Source organism: Oncorhynchus tshawytscha, linkage group LG24 (genome assembly GCF_018296145.1).
Source record: "Oncorhynchus tshawytscha isolate Ot180627B linkage group LG24, Otsh_v2.0, whole genome shotgun sequence".
Taxonomy (NCBI): Eukaryota; Metazoa; Chordata; class Actinopteri; order Salmoniformes; family Salmonidae; genus Oncorhynchus; species Oncorhynchus tshawytscha.
Genome location: NC_056452.1, coordinates 18,434,565 through 18,450,281, shown reverse-complemented (window position 1 = coordinate 18,450,281; position 15,717 = coordinate 18,434,565). Strand labels below are relative to the sequence as shown.

Below are 15,717 nucleotides of genomic sequence, written 5' to 3'. Positions count from 1 at the left end.
CCTACAGTTGTAACGTACAGTATATGCAGGGAGTCAGGAAGAAGGTGCAGAAAGTGAGTTTAATAATGAACAAACATGAGAAGCAAACTGAACGTGAGAGGACACAATACCACCTAATGACTGAGGGCTAAATAAAGGGGAAAATGATGACCAGGTGTGCCTAATGATGGGGAACAGGTGTGTGTAATATAGTTGCCAGGACCAGTGGTTAGTAGACCTGTGACATCGAGCGCCAGAGGGAGGGAGCAGGAGTAGGCCCCCCCGGCGCGCAACTCCAGCCGCAGGACAACACCGGCCAGGAGGATGGCACCGAGGGCGAGGAGTGGGTCGGTCAGTGGAGATGGAACTCCCAAATGATGTTCGGGTCCAGAATGTCGCCACCAGGACTCAAGAGCGCTTCCAGGACCGTTACCCCTCCCAGTCCACTTGGTACTGGAGCCGACCCCCACAGCGTCAGGAGGGACCTAACATCATAGGCGGTGCTCCCTTCGATGTCCAGGGGAGGCGGATGGGTGTCATGGGGGACGGAATCAGCCAGGGGACCAGAAATCACTGGCTTGAGGAGGGAAACATGAAAAGAGGGTGAGATCCGGTAGTTAATGGGGAGCTGTAATTTATACATCACCTCGTTGGACCTTGAACGGCCCTATGAACTGGGGGGTCGTTCAACAAGGGCTCAGCCCGGTGGAAGAGTGACGCAACTAATTCTGGGCATACTCCACCCAGGGAAGGAATCTGCCCCACTCCCCCTGCAGGTCCTGGCAGTGACTCCTCGGGAACCTCCTCAGCTTCTGGTTCATCCTCTCCACCTGCCCGTTAGACTGAGGCCGGGCACCCAGAAGTGAGGCTGACCGTGACCCCCAGCTTCTCTGTGAAGGTTTTCCATAACCATGACATGAATTAGGGGCCACGGTTGGAGACGATGTCCTCCGGAAGGCCATAGTGCCGGAAAGACCTGCTGGAGAAGTGCCTCAGCAACCTGGAGAGCGGTAGCGAGACCAGAGAGAGGGATAAAACAGCAGGATTTAGAGAATCTGTCCACAACCAACAAAATGGTGTGAAACCAACAGGGGAGGGGAGATCATTGGAAAAGAAATCTATGGACAGATGAGACCAAGGACGCTGAAGCACAGGAAGGGGAAGCAGTTGCCCGGGGAGATTTAGTTTGGGCACATATGGAACTAGAGTTCATGTAGCGAGTGACGTCCTGCGCCAAGGGGGCCACCAGTACTTTCCAAAGATGGATTGAATAGTGTGGGCGATACCCGCATGTCCAGCGACAACAGCTGTGTGTGCCCAGGTCAACAGCCAATCCTTTATCCCCGTGGGAGTGTAGGTGCATTCAGGAGGACAGGTAGCAGGTGCGGGTTCCCTCTCCAGGGCCTGACAAATGTTCACATCTACGTCCCAGAGTACAGGGGCTATGACTCGAGAGGGCGGAATGGGTGCACTCAGGACAGGAACATCTCCAGAATCATAGAGACGGGACAGGGCATCGGCTTTGATGTACTTTGAACTTGGGTGATAAGTCAGAGTGAAGTCGAAACTATTGAACAAAAGCGCCCACCTTGCTTGGCACGGGTTCAACCGCCTCGCTGTCCGTATGTACTCCAGGTTACGATGTTCGTATGGATGAGAAATGGGTCCTTGGTGCCCTCCAGCCTGTGTCTCCACTCCTCTAATACCAACTTCACTGCCAGGAGCTCCCAATCGCTGACATCATAGTTCCTTTCGGCAGGAGACAGTTTATTTGAGTAATATGCACATGGATACAATTTCTGTGGATTACCTTGTTGTTGGAACAGCTCCCACACCCACTTCTGGGTGTTTTATCAGTAGGCGGAAGATTTCTTCGGCTGCAGGACTCCACCCCAATTTACCAGAATTGAGGAAAGGCGATAGAACTAGTTCTTAATGAATTGGCGGAAGAAGTTGTCAAACCCCAAAAACCGTTGTAACCCCTATATGGTGGTTGGGACTGGCCATGACCTCACAGCACCAATCTTCTTACCATCTATCATCACTCAGTGCAGGCAGAAGTGGTAACCCAAAAAGGAGACAGCCTCCTGATGGAATCGGCACTTCTCCGTTTTGACATGCAGGTGATTAGCCAGAAGGGGTTCCAGGACTACTGATCCTCCAAGGTAGCCGAGTAGACCAGGATGTCGTCTATATACACAACCACCTGGCGTCCAAGCTTGTCCCAGAACACCTCGTTAATGAATGCCTGGAACACTGACTAATCCATAAGGAATCACCCCTCCCGGATGTGGATAAGATTGTAGGCAGTCCGCAGGTCCAATTTGGTAAAGAATCGGGCCACGCGGAGTTGTTTGATCACGGCCCGGCACCAATGAGAGAGGGTAGCGGTACTTTGTGGTGATGGAATTCAGACCTCTCTGATCAACCCTCCATCCTTCCTGGCCACGAAGAAGAAGCCTGCAGGGGATGTGTGAATTAAACCCTGTTAAAGAGCCTCATGGATGTACTCCTCCATAGCCTTAGTTTCAGCCACCAACAGAGGGTATATGCGGCTGCACGGTCGCGCGAAGCCTGTATGCAGTTCGATGGCACAGTCCCAGTGGCAATGAGCAGGGAGAATGGTGGCGCTGGTCTTGGAGGAGAAAACCTTTTGGTATACCTCCGGGATGTTGTGCTCAAGGGCAACCACAGAACTCTCAATCGACGTTGAACCACAGAGAAAGGGAAAACAGGTCCACCGGCATTCGGTGCCCAGTCAGTGATTGTCATCCTCGACTATGAGATGGTGGGATCATGGCGTTGGAGCCATGGGAGGCTGAGGATGATCTTGTGTACGGGTGCATTGATGATGAGGAAGAAAAGGCTTTCTTGATGTATGGACTCCACGGTGAGGGTGAGTGGTGTTCTGATGTGTGTGATAGTCCCAGATCCCAGTGGTCGATTATCCTGCGCTTGAACCAGAAACAGAAGGAGAGCGGGTATGAGGTGATGTTCAGGGAGGAAGCAAGGGCCTGTCAATAAAATTCTTTGTGGCACCGGAGTCCACTAAAGCTGTAAAAACAACACAAGGGACAGCCAGCTAGTGAAATCAATATCGATTTGGCGGAAACTGATGATGGAATAGTCATGCCTAACCCAGGAGACGGATGATCACGGGGCAGTCCCTCTGCTCTCGTGGACCCTGTGTTGGAACGTACAGGACGCCGTTGAAGCTGGTGCCCCTCCTAACCGCAATAGGGACAGAGCCCCAGCTGCCTCAGATGGGGTTGCTCAGCCACGGGGAGGCGTGTGGCCCCTACCTCCCTACCTCCGTGGGTTCAGGCTATGATGGTTAACTGAGGAGGGAGAGAGGCGATGGGGGTGCAGACGCTTCCGAAGAAGGTTATCCAGACAGATGTCCATCGTGATGAGTACAACCAAGGAGAGGGTGTCGTCTCGGCATGCCAACTCCATCAGGACCACTTCGCGCAGTCTTCTTGTGAATAGGGTGTGGAACAAGAGCAGCGCCAGGATAATTAAACAGAACCAATACTGCCTGATGAGTGGGGCTACAGAGTCCTAGATAAAGGGGAAGTAATCAAGGTAGTGATGAAGTCCAGGTGTGCGTAATGATGGGTTGCCAGGAACAGGTGGTTAGTAAACCGGTGACGTCGAGCGTCGGAGCGGAAACAGCCGTGACACTTCTGTAACTGCCTCTCTACTCTATATGTGTAATATTACTGCAATGATTTACTATAAAGGTCAAAAATGATAATTGTCATGCGTTCCGGTACCTCTTGCGGTCATTTTTTGTCCCGGACCTCCAGATTTAAAAATTAAGCACTTAACACGGGTACTCTAGACTCTAGCTGATCCCCATGTACTAAACTATCCACACAAGCCATTAGCCCGCCAGCCATATATCATGAGTTAGAAGATGATGAATATTAGGCTATATTACTGTATGAAGTTATAATTTAAGCGCAATGAAGTTAAATCACAATCACAAAAAAAATGACCACACTAGCTAACTAGCAGATTTACATCAATCATCAACATCAATGATAAGCTGATAGCCTTCGCTCTTTTCCCGATGTCAATCATGTCTTTAGGAGGCACGGTAACTAGCTTGCTTACAATTTGTTTTTTTATTTTTTTATTTTATTGGACCTTCATTTAACTAGGCAAGTCAGTTTTAACACCAAATTCTTATTTACAATGACAGCCTACCCCGGACAAACCCTAACGACGCTGGCCCAATTGTGCGCAGCCCTATGGGACTCCCAATCACAGCCTGAAATCGAACCAGGGTCTGTAGTGACGCATCTAGCACTGAGATGCAGTGCCTTAAACCGCTGTACCACTCAGGAGTTGCAGAAATAAATAGGCCTTCGGTAAAAAAACAAAAAAACAATTTCCCTACAGTGGCAGTTATAGTGTGTTATGAATTTTGAGGTATGAAAGTCAAAATGTTTTTTTCAAGGGGGATGGGGCTTTTTTCTTTATTTGGGAGCAGCTGCCCCCTGAAAGGTCTGGACATGGTCCTGACCACACAGACTGTAAAAAAAACGTTTTAGAAAAATGAAGCAAATAAACTGTATAGTTTTGAGACTGTGTGGTTTGGCCATTTCCATGCATCAAACATGTATATTTTTATTTTAAAGAAAACTCTTAACCTAAGTGTATGTTTGCTCTGAGGGCCATATAGATATTGTCTACCTAGTCAGCGTGAAAGTGTGGCCCTTAGTCTGCCTCTTCATTATCTCATTTACACTGCTGTGGCGTGGCCTCTGCGTGTGTTATTAGCTCAAACATAGAGCTGTTTTCACAGTAGGGCTAAAGCATCACAGTCTTGGACCCAGAGATATCAACACACTCACTCTCTCTCTGGCCGGACAATGTTACTAAAGCTGGCGTGGTTACAAACATACAGGAAGGTTCTAAACTCAAACCCTTGTCCCCTCAAATGATTATGAAAAATAACTGTTCTTTGTCTTGATATACACTGAAAGTACAAAACATTAGGAACCCCGGCTCTTTCCATGACATAGACTGAAAGCTGTGATCCCTTATTTATGTCACCTGTTAAATCCACTTCAATCGGTGTAGATTAAGGGGAGGAGACGGGTTAAAGAAGGATTTTTAAGCCTTGAGACAAATGAGACACGGATTGTGTATGTGTGCCATTCGGAGGGGGAATGGGCAAGACAAAATATGTAAGGGCCTTTGAACGGGGTATGGTAGTAGGTACCAGGTGGACCAGCTTGTGTCAAGAACTGCAACGCTGAAGGATTTCTCCAGCTCAACAGTTTCCCGTGTGTATCAAGAATGGTCCCCCACCCAAAGGACATCCAGCCAACTTGACACAAATGTGGGATTCCATTGGAGTCAAATGGGCCAGCATCCCTGTGGAACGCGTTTGACACCTTGTAGAGTCCATGCCCCAACAAATTGAGGCTGTTTTGTGGGCAAAAGGGGGTGTAACTCAATATCAGGAAGGTGTTCCTAATGTGTTGTACACTCAGTGTAGTCTCTGGTCAATAGCATGACATGTTGTTTTTGATAACATACGTGCTGCACTGTATTCTTTTCTCAGAAGAAAGGGGGACAGACAAGGAAAAGGGAACTGAACCCAGCACATTGTTCATTTATACAGAGCGGGCATGTTTTTGTTCGCCTAACACCTTGATATTTAGTAGCTACTCATGAATTACTCTGCTCTGTTAAACGGGCGAAGGGCTAATAACGGGGGTTTTGCATCTAGGGAGGGTATGTTAATTTATGACCTTTTAGTGCAGTAATATAACTATTGTCTATAACACAATCCCGTTATACTAGGATGAAATGTGATGGTATGATGGGGATCCCAAACCTGGCCCTTTTAAGTCAGACTCATTCAGACTTTCTCAAAACAAACAGTTTGACAGAGCTGCAGTTCTGTTCTTTATACAAAAAAATCCCATTTGTGTGTGTGTGTGTGTGAAGTTGAGGTTCACCAGAGATGTAATCAAGCAAAGTTTATGTACCTAGGCAAGGCATGAAGTGTCTGTGCATTGCTTCACCTACCTTCCTTGGCTAGCACTTCCGTATACTTAAACACGCACGCACACGCACGCACACACACACACACACACACACACACACACACACACACACACACACACACACACACACACACAGTCCTATAGGCTGCAATGGTACGGAGAATACAGCCATCAATGCAGTGATTCTGAGGTGTTCAATATACGCATGTTTACCCGTGACCTCCAAATTCCAATTCCCATTTTATCCCACTGACAATCCTACTTCCTTTCTGTTTGCTGTCCTAGGCTGAGCCGGGGCTCAGACGGCAAAATAAACAGGACTTTGATTGGCTGAGCAAGTGCCCTTCCCTGAACGCCCCCTCCTCTCCTGACCTCTGACCTTTGACATTTTCTCGTGGGTTCCAATTGGGGTCCGGAGGGGTGTGTTTGAGAAGGTCCATCTGACCCTGTCCAGGGAGAGGCTGTCTGTAAACACTTAGAGTGGATTAGGCTGGAGGAGGGGACGGAGGGTGAGTAGGGAGGACCATTTACTTACATGATGTCCTACCAGCCAGCTGACTTTGGCCAGGCCTGGATTGTGATCGTGACCGCTCCAGGGTTGACGGGGTCACACCTGTGCCTTCCGAAATAACTCTCTGACCAGACCAAACCAGAGCTTTGGAGGGCTGAGGCTGATGGGCTGCTTAATCATCAGCATTTGTCTGGACTCATCTGTAGAAAGCAGCTTCAGGCATCCATCCACAATTTTGCTAGCAACACTGGTTGCTTAATCTTTAATGACTGCTTCTTCTATTAAGATACTGGTATGAATATCACAGCTTGGATTTTCCGTGACGTTTTTGTGAGAATGACGTCTTGAATCTCCTCTGATCTGAAGACTGTGTCAATAACAAAACAGTTTCTCTGGATTTTTCCTGTTTTGAGGGATTTCCATGGTTACGTGTCCAAACCGGGAGGTGTGTGAGAACAGAAGTGCGAGAGAGAGAGCCAGAACGACAGAGAGAGATAGAGCTCCCCCAGGGTTTGGTTTGGAGGCTTTAAGAAGCCAGTGAGAATTGGTCAGAGAGAATGATTTCTTCTCTTTAGAGCAAAACACTTAAGACCACAACCGCAAGAGGTTCTTGGATGTCTGGGCTCAATATGGAGAATGTGAGTATGTATTTCATATTGAGCATCTGTTAGTGGGTCAGGAATTGGGAGAAGACCAGAGTGCACTTGTGAATGCTGAGAGAGAGAGAGAGAGAGAGAGCGAGAGGGAGAGGGAGCGAGAGAGCGAGAGAGAGAGAGAGAGAGCTAGAGAGAGAGGGAGAGGGAGAGAAATCCAATTTTGATCAACTCCCACAGTGTGCCATCACAGCAGCAAGATTTGTGACATGTTGCCACAAGAAAAGGGCAACCTTGCAACTATTTGCACATTGTTACAACACTGTATATAGCCATAATATGATATTTGAAATGTCTCTATTCCTTTGGAACTTTTATGAGTGTAATGTTTGCTTATCATTTTTTAAATGTTTATTTCACTTTTGTTTATTATCTATTTCAATTGCTTTGGCAATGTAAACATATGTTTCCCATGCCAATAAAGGCCCTTCAATTGAATTGAATTGAGATATTCTTGTTCATATGGCCAGGGGCAGATGGGGAAGGCGTAGCCACACTACATGGGGGGAGAGGGACTCTTGAGAGAAAGGGAGAGAAAGGCTTTTCCACTACAGTCAGTGGCACCCCCTTTCATCATTCATGGACCTATCACCTTTGCTGTCCATTAACATTCTCTCCCCGCCCCTTGTTCAAATCACATTTACACGTTTTCTGTCGTACAGTTGCCCCTCTTCATCGCACGGTGTCAGCATTTGACCTCATCAGTCACCAGGCCTCGTCATCCAGGCATGGAATTCCTCCATTTTATATTCTATCGCTATATTTTTCTTCTCTCTTTGTCCTCAAATAATGCCCGGTGGACCAATTAGGTACAGTTAAAGTATCAGTTGCTACTATCACTACATGGGTGCTATCTAGAACCTAAAAGTTTTTTGGGCTGTCCCCATTGGAGAACCTTTTGAAGAACTTGTTTTGGTTCCAGGTAAAACGTTTCTGGTTTCATATAGAACCCTTTCCACAGAGGGTTCTACATGGAACCCGGAAGGGTCTACCTGAAACCAAAAAGGGTTCTACAGACCACATCCATGGCCATTGCTCTCCATACCATTCATCATTGCCTGCCTTCGTTATTTTATGGAGTTAGTTTCCTGGGGTTTGGATGCTGGTTAGTGGGCCTGTGGAGTGGAGTCCTCTCAGGACCGTATGTGTCCTGGGCTGGGCATGGTGGATAATGGAGGGAAAGAGAGGACATCCTGGCTGTTAGCAAGGTTCCTGTACAGCAACCTGGTTAGAGCATCCAGAGCCAACAGCCTCCTGAATGGCCCACTCTTACAACCACTGACCAGACCACAGCTGCATCCAAAAATGACAAGCGCCACAGCCTTAAAAACAGGACCAACAAACTATTTTACCATCCAACCTCAGGTAGCAACAGCTCTTCAGGTTTGGCCGGCTATGCCTGGAACCTGCTGGAACCTGAACAGAATGTTTTTTGTCTCCTCTCAGACGGGGCTTTGTGTTCTGGATGTATTTTTTTTAAAGAAAGCATGGGACCTGAGTTATGGTCGCTGTGTGATCAAAACAAAACCATAGGTGAGTCTGGATCATTAGCTTTACATGGGAAAACAAAACCCAGAGAAAACACAACTGACTGTACCTGCCCCTTAGATACACAGCTTTAATTGGCGTTACCACTCACAAACCAATGCTATTGCACTGCATTTACAAGTGCAGTATTTTTTTATAGCAGGTTGCCTTCCTCTCTCGTCCATCATCCTCTCTTTCCTGGGCCATATAAAAAAGTATGCATATAAAAATCAGGTTTCCAGACCAGTGCCAGAGTAAATTGGAGGGGATATGGTTAAAATATTTCCTTCTTAGAAAGCAAGGAGTCCTCGTCCTTATTTGCTATGGAACGGCGCACCTCCAGCCAGGCAGGGATGTTCTTAGGCCTCTTTGTGGGCCAGTCGAACCTTCACGAAACCGCAAGTTATTATTGGAGCAGGGGAGAGACCCTATGCATGTGCACCCTCAGCACCCCACCCACACCCGCCCCAGCACGCCACCAACACCCGCCCCGCCCCACCACACCACCCAAATCAGCCCAACCACGTCACCTACACCCACCTCCCACACCACACCACCACGCCACCCAAACCCGCCCCACCACGCCACACACACCACCACACCACCCACACCCACACCTGCCCTACCACGCCTTCCACACCCGCCCCACCACGCCACACACACCACCACACCACCCACACCCACACCCGCCCCCAGCATGCCAACCACTCACCCTCCCCTCCCCACTACACCACACCACTCACACACGTCCCGCCACCCACACCTGCCCCACCACGCCACCCACACCAGCCCCACCACAACACCCACACCCGCCCACTACACCACCCACACCAGCCCCACCACAACACCCACACCCGCCCCACTACACCACCCACACCCGCCCCACCACGCCACACACACCACCACACAACTCACACCCACACCCGCCCCACCACGCCACACACACCACCACACCACCCACACCCACACCAGCCCCACCACAACACCCACACCCGCCCCACTACACCAACCACACCCGCCCCACCACACCACCCACACCCACCACACCAACCCCTCCCACAGCACACACTTTACCGCTATTCTCCTCCCTTCATTCCATATGTCTTTCTCTTAATTCACACCTTTCTCTTAATTCACTCCTCCCTTCCCCACCCATCTGCCACTACCTCATTAATTAATTACCAGTCAGAATATATGGCATCTGCCCACATAAACATGTCCAAGACCGGGGTTGTGTACGTGTGCTTCATAAAGACTTTTCTCCCCTCTGTGTTTGGCTCAGAGAACACCAGGTGCCCACACATACAAATAAGCTCCTCCATAACCTTTCTAATAATTTTGGCTCATCAAATACAGTACCAGTCAAAGGTTTGGACATACCTAGTCATTCAAGGGTTTTTCTTTATTTGTACTATCTTCTACATTGCAGAAAAATAGTCAAGACATCAACACTATGAAGTAACACATATGGAAAAAGGTAGTAACGAAAATATATTTGAGATTTTAGCTTCTTCAAAGTAGCCACCCTCTGCCTTGATGACAGCTTTGCGGTAGTCACCATTTCAATGCACTTCAATAACAGGTGTGCTTTGTTAAAAGTTCATGTGTGGAATTGCTTTCCTTCTTAATGCGTTTCAGCCAATCAGTTGTGCTGTGACAAAGTAGAGGTGGTATACAGAAGATAGCCCTATTTTGTAAAAGACCAAGTCCATGTTATGGCAAGAACAGCACAAATAGGCAAAGAGAAACGACAGTCAATCATTACTTTAAGACATGAAGGTAGGTCAATATGGAACATTTCAAGAATTTTGAAATTTCAAGAAATTTCTTCAACTGCAGTCGCAAAAACCATCCAGCGCTATGATGAAACTGGCTCTCATGTGGAATGCCACAGGAAAGGAAAACACAGAGTTACCTCTGCTGCAGAGGATACGTTCATTAGAGTTACCAGCCTCAGAAATTGCATTCGAAATAGATGTTTCACAGAGTTCAAGTAACAAACACATCTCAACATCAACTGTTCAGAGTAAACTTGGGCCAAGAAACACAAGTAATGGACATTAGACCGGTGGAAATCTGTCCTTTGGTCTGATGAGTCCAAATTTTAGATTTTTGGTTCCAACCACCTTGTCTTTGTGAGACGCAGAGTAGGTGAACGGATGATCTGCGCATGGGTGGTTCCCATCGTGAAGCATGGAGGAGGAGGTGTGATAGTGTGGGGGTGCTTTGCTGGAGACACTGTCAGTGATTTATTTAGAATTCAAGGCACCCTTAACCAGCATTGCTACGACAGAATTCTGCAGCGATACGCCATCCCATCTGGTTTGCGCTTTGTGGGACATTAATTTGTTTTTCAACAGGTCAATGATCCAACACACCTCCAGGCTGTGTAAGGGCTATTTGATCAAGAAGGAGAGTGATGGAGTGCTGCAACAGATAACCTGGCCTCCACAATCACCCAACCTCAACCCAATTGAGATGGTTTGGGATGAGTTGGACCGCAGAGTGAATGAAAAGCAGCCAACAAGTGCTCAGCATATGTGGGAACTCCTTCAAGACTGTTGGAAAAGCATTCCAGGTGAGAGAATGCCAATCTGTTATCAAGACAAAGGGTGGCTACTTTGAAGAATCTAAAATCTATTTTGATTTGTTTAACACTTTTTTGGTTACTACATGATTCCATGTGTTATTTCATAGTTTTGATGTCTTCACTATTATTCTACCATGCAGAAAATAATTTTTAAAATAAAGAAAAACACTTGAATGAGTAGCTGTCCAAACTTTTGACTGGTACTGTATGTGTTTTCCCTGGAACGTTCTAACTTGTTCTACACACAAATATAAACACTATCTCCTTACAACCCACCACATACATGTACTGTACATCCACAACCCCCCCCATCTTTATACTCCTGAGCATTCTCAATTTCTCCTCTAGCATACTCTGCACCCTCCACATTGCAGTCTAAATTGTTCTCCCCTCCAATGTTAATGGTACTTCTTCTCCTCTCTGTCTTCTATCCCTTTCTCCTATTACCTACTTCTCTTTGGCACCTTCTCCTCCCTCCATACCCCACTCACTCGTTTCTTCTCCACTCCAGTGCACACAATATTTTCACGCTAAACGGAGTGAGAGCTAAAGAAAATACTTCTAAAAAATCTTCTTAGTATATTTTCCTTTCTGTCCAGAAGTCACGTTTACGCGCATGTACAGTGCACTGTGAAAATATTATTGTATGGTTGGCAGTTATTTTTAGTTACCTTCTTCTGGTTTGTTTTTTGCCATGTATAGCGCACGTTGTTCCATAGAATAACTCTCATATGTAAATATTAAAAAGGTAACCTGAATGAAATGTTATTTTCTGAGATGAATGAGTCTTTCTGTATGGAGCAGGCCATGCGTAAAGTACAACACAATATCTACGTCCCTGACCACAGCAATGCTATTGGTGTTCCATCAGAATCATTTCACAAATAAAGTTAGAGTGCACACACACACACACACACACACACACGCACACACACACACACACACACACACACACACACACACACACACACACACACACACACACACACACACACACACACACACACACACACACACACACACACACACACACACACACAATAAAACTACTAAGGTAAAATATACAGTCACTTAGCCAGTCAGTTACAATATACAACACTGACATTATATATAGTTTAGTTGAATGATGTACTTCAGGTGTTGTAAAGAGATTTATATACAATACTGAGTATTATTAATATGGGTAAATATTGTGTCAGGCCTACAGGAAGTTTATGAACTGATTAAAAGAACACTGATTTGATCAATGTTATATTATACTTTGATTATTCCTAAATCCCATGTGTTGCCTAATAAAGTTTAGATGATTAATCATTAGATTGAAAAATAACATTCCATAAAAACCCAACTCCTGCGAGTCACTAGCAAATCTTAGTCAAAGACGCTGACTGCAAAACTGATTCAAATCAGTTCAATCAAAATGAACACTATTGAAGCATTTTTGCAAACTTGTAAGTACTGTAGCTCATCCAATATGACTTTCTTGATTGAACAGAGAACCTTTTAATAACAGGTAGCAGAGTGCTAGATTCAGTTAACATTAAGATCTATCGAGTCACTAGTTCACAGCTCCAGGCTATTTACAGAAGATTTGGAAGCACTTTCCGTGTCTAGCATCAATCGTCAGCAACACAGGAAGTAAACAGGGATTCAGCATTGCTCAGAGTTTATTTTTTTAAAGGTGAAAATGACTGGCTTCAACATAAGTAAAAAGTTGTTCTGTTTTGTTGGCTTCTTGGGTATAACCTATATACTTCTAATTAGTCCTACGTAGATCATTACCGTCCCCTCGTGGAGTCTGTGCAACTGAAATAAATATCAGAGAAGGAACCTATTCAAATCAAATCAAATAAAATGTATTTATATAGCCCTTCGTACATCAGCTGATATCTCAAAGTGCTGTACAGAAACCCAGCCTAAAACCCCAAACAGCAAGCAATGCAGGTGTAGAAGCACGGTGGCTCGGAAAAACTCCCTAGAAAGGCCAAAACCTAGGAAGAAACCTAGAGAGGAACCAGGCTATGTGGGGTGGCCTGTCCTCTTCTGGCTGTGCCGGTTGGAGATTATAACAGAACATGGCCAAGATGTTCAAATGTTCATAAATGACCAGCATGGTCAAATAATAATAATCACAGGCAGAACAGTTGAAACTGGAGCAGCAGCACGGCCAGGTGGACTGGGGACAGCAAGGAGTCATCATGTCAGGTAGTCCTGAGGCATGGTCCTAGGGCTCAGGTCCTCCGAGAGAGAGAAAGAAAGAGAGAAAGAGAGAATTAGAGAGAGCATATTTAAATTCACACAGGACACCGAATAGGACAGGAGAAGTACTCCAGATATAACAAACTGACCCTAGCCCCCCGACACATAAACTACTGCAGCATAAATAACTACTGCAGCATAAATAATGGAGGCTGAGACAGGAGGGGTCAGGAGACACTGTGGCCCCAACCGAGGACACCCCCGGACAGGGCCAAACAGGAAGGATATAACCCCACCCACTTTGCCAAAGCACAGCCCCCACACCACTAGAGGGATATCTTCAACCACCAACTTACCATCCTGAGACAAGGCCGAGTATAGCCCACAAAGATCTCCGCCACGGCACAACCCAAGGGGGGGCGCCAACCCAGACAGGAAGATCACATCAGTGACTCAACCCACTCAAGTGACGCACTCCTCCTAGGGATGGTATGAAAGAGCCCTAGTAAGCCACTGACTCAGCCCCTTTAATAGGGTTAGAGGCAGAGAATCCCAGTGGAAAGAGGGGAACCGGCCAGGCAGAGACAGCAAGGGCGGTTCGTTGCTCCAGAGCCTTTCCGTTCACCTTCACACTCCTGGGCCAGACTACACTCAATCATATGACCCACTGAAGAGATGAGTCTTCAGTAAAGACTTAAAGGTTGAGACCGAGTTAGCGTCTCTCACATGGGTAGGCAGACCATTCCATAAAAATGGAGCTCTATAGGAGAAAGCCCTGCCTCCAGCTGTTTGCTTAGAAATTCTAAGGACAATTAGGAGGCCTGCATCTTGTGACCGTATCGTACGTGTAGGTATGTACGGCAGGACCAAATCAGAGCGATAGGTAGGAGCAAGCCCATGTAATGCTTTGTAGGTTAGCAGTAAAACCTTGAAATCAGTCCTTGCCTTGACAGGCAGCCAGTGTAGGGAGGCTAGCACTGGAGTAATATGATCAACTTTTTTGGTTCTAGTCAGGATTTTAGCAGCCATATTTAGCACTAACTGAAGTTTATTTAGTGCTTTATCCGGGTAGCCGGAAAGTAGAGCATTGCAGTAGTCTAACCTAGAAGTGACAAAAGCATGGATTCATTTTTCTGCATTTTTGGACAGAAAGTTTCTGATTTTTGCAATGTTACGTAGATGGAAAAAAGCTGTCCTTGAAACAGTCTTGATATGTTCTTCAAAAGAGAGATCAGGGTCCAGAGTAACGCCGAGGTCCTTCAGTTTTATTTGAGACGACTGTACAACCATTAAGATTAATTGTCAGATTCAACAGAATATCTCTTTGTTTCTTGCGACCTAGAACAAGCATCTCTGTTTTGTCCGAGTTTAAAAGTAGAAAGTTTGCAGCCATCCACTTCCTTATGTCTGAAACATAGGCTTCTAGCGAGGGCAATTTTGGGGCTTTTTAACCAGACCAATAACAATTCAGTAATGTTAGAATGGCCAACCAAAATTCACACAGGAGTCATCAGAAAAACATTTTTTAAAGTCCGTGGAAGATTTATTGCATAGTCAGAACAAGAGACATGTGGGCATTTAAAAAGTGTCATGTTTTTTTAACTGCCTGTGTTTCCTCAGATCTGGTTTGACTTCACAGTGTGCTTTCCCTCAGCCATAGCAACTGGTGTGGTAACTGGCATAAACTGCAACAAGTTTGCTATGGGTTACTGTTTCGTGTGTGTTTGTCACAGGAGGTTGGTGGCACCTTTATTGAGGAGGACGGGCTCGTGGTAATGGCTGAAGCGGAATTAGGTGGAATGGTAAAGAAATACATCAAACGCATGGTTTCTATGTGTATGGTGCCATTCCATTTGCTCCGTTCCGACCATTATTATGAGCCATTCTCCCCTCCGCAGCCCCCTGTGGTGTGTGTGTGTGTGTGTGTGTGTGTGTGTGTGTGTGTGTGTGTGTGTGTGTGTGTGTGTGTGTGTGTGTGTGTGATCTTGAGTAACACATTGCCTCAGGACTGACTGTCGCCAGCTTGAACCCGTCAACACAGCACATGACAGTGTTCCTCCATGGACTCTTTCTTGGAGAGGGAAAAACAGCAGGTATAAGCCTTGTACAGTTACAGTAGAGGGCCTAATGCAGCAGCGAGAGAGTGATCTGCCTGTTAACAGAGTAGCTGGGGCCACTGTGGGTAAACTTTAGTCACATATGAAACCTGAGGCACGCCACGGATTATGCACA

The 15,717-nt window shown here is 46.4% G+C and overlaps 1 protein-coding gene across 1 annotated transcript; it reads left to right on the top strand.

Moving 5' to 3' along the window:
- Window positions 1-9,126: 9,126 nt before the first annotated feature.
- LOC121840660 (extensin-like) lies at window positions 9,127-9,810 on the top strand. Its single transcript, XM_042305217.1, has one exon. The coding sequence runs from the start codon at window positions 9,127-9,129 to the stop codon at window positions 9,808-9,810; it is 684 nt and encodes a 227-aa protein (XP_042161151.1).
- Window positions 9,811-15,717: the final 5,907 nt, after the last annotated feature.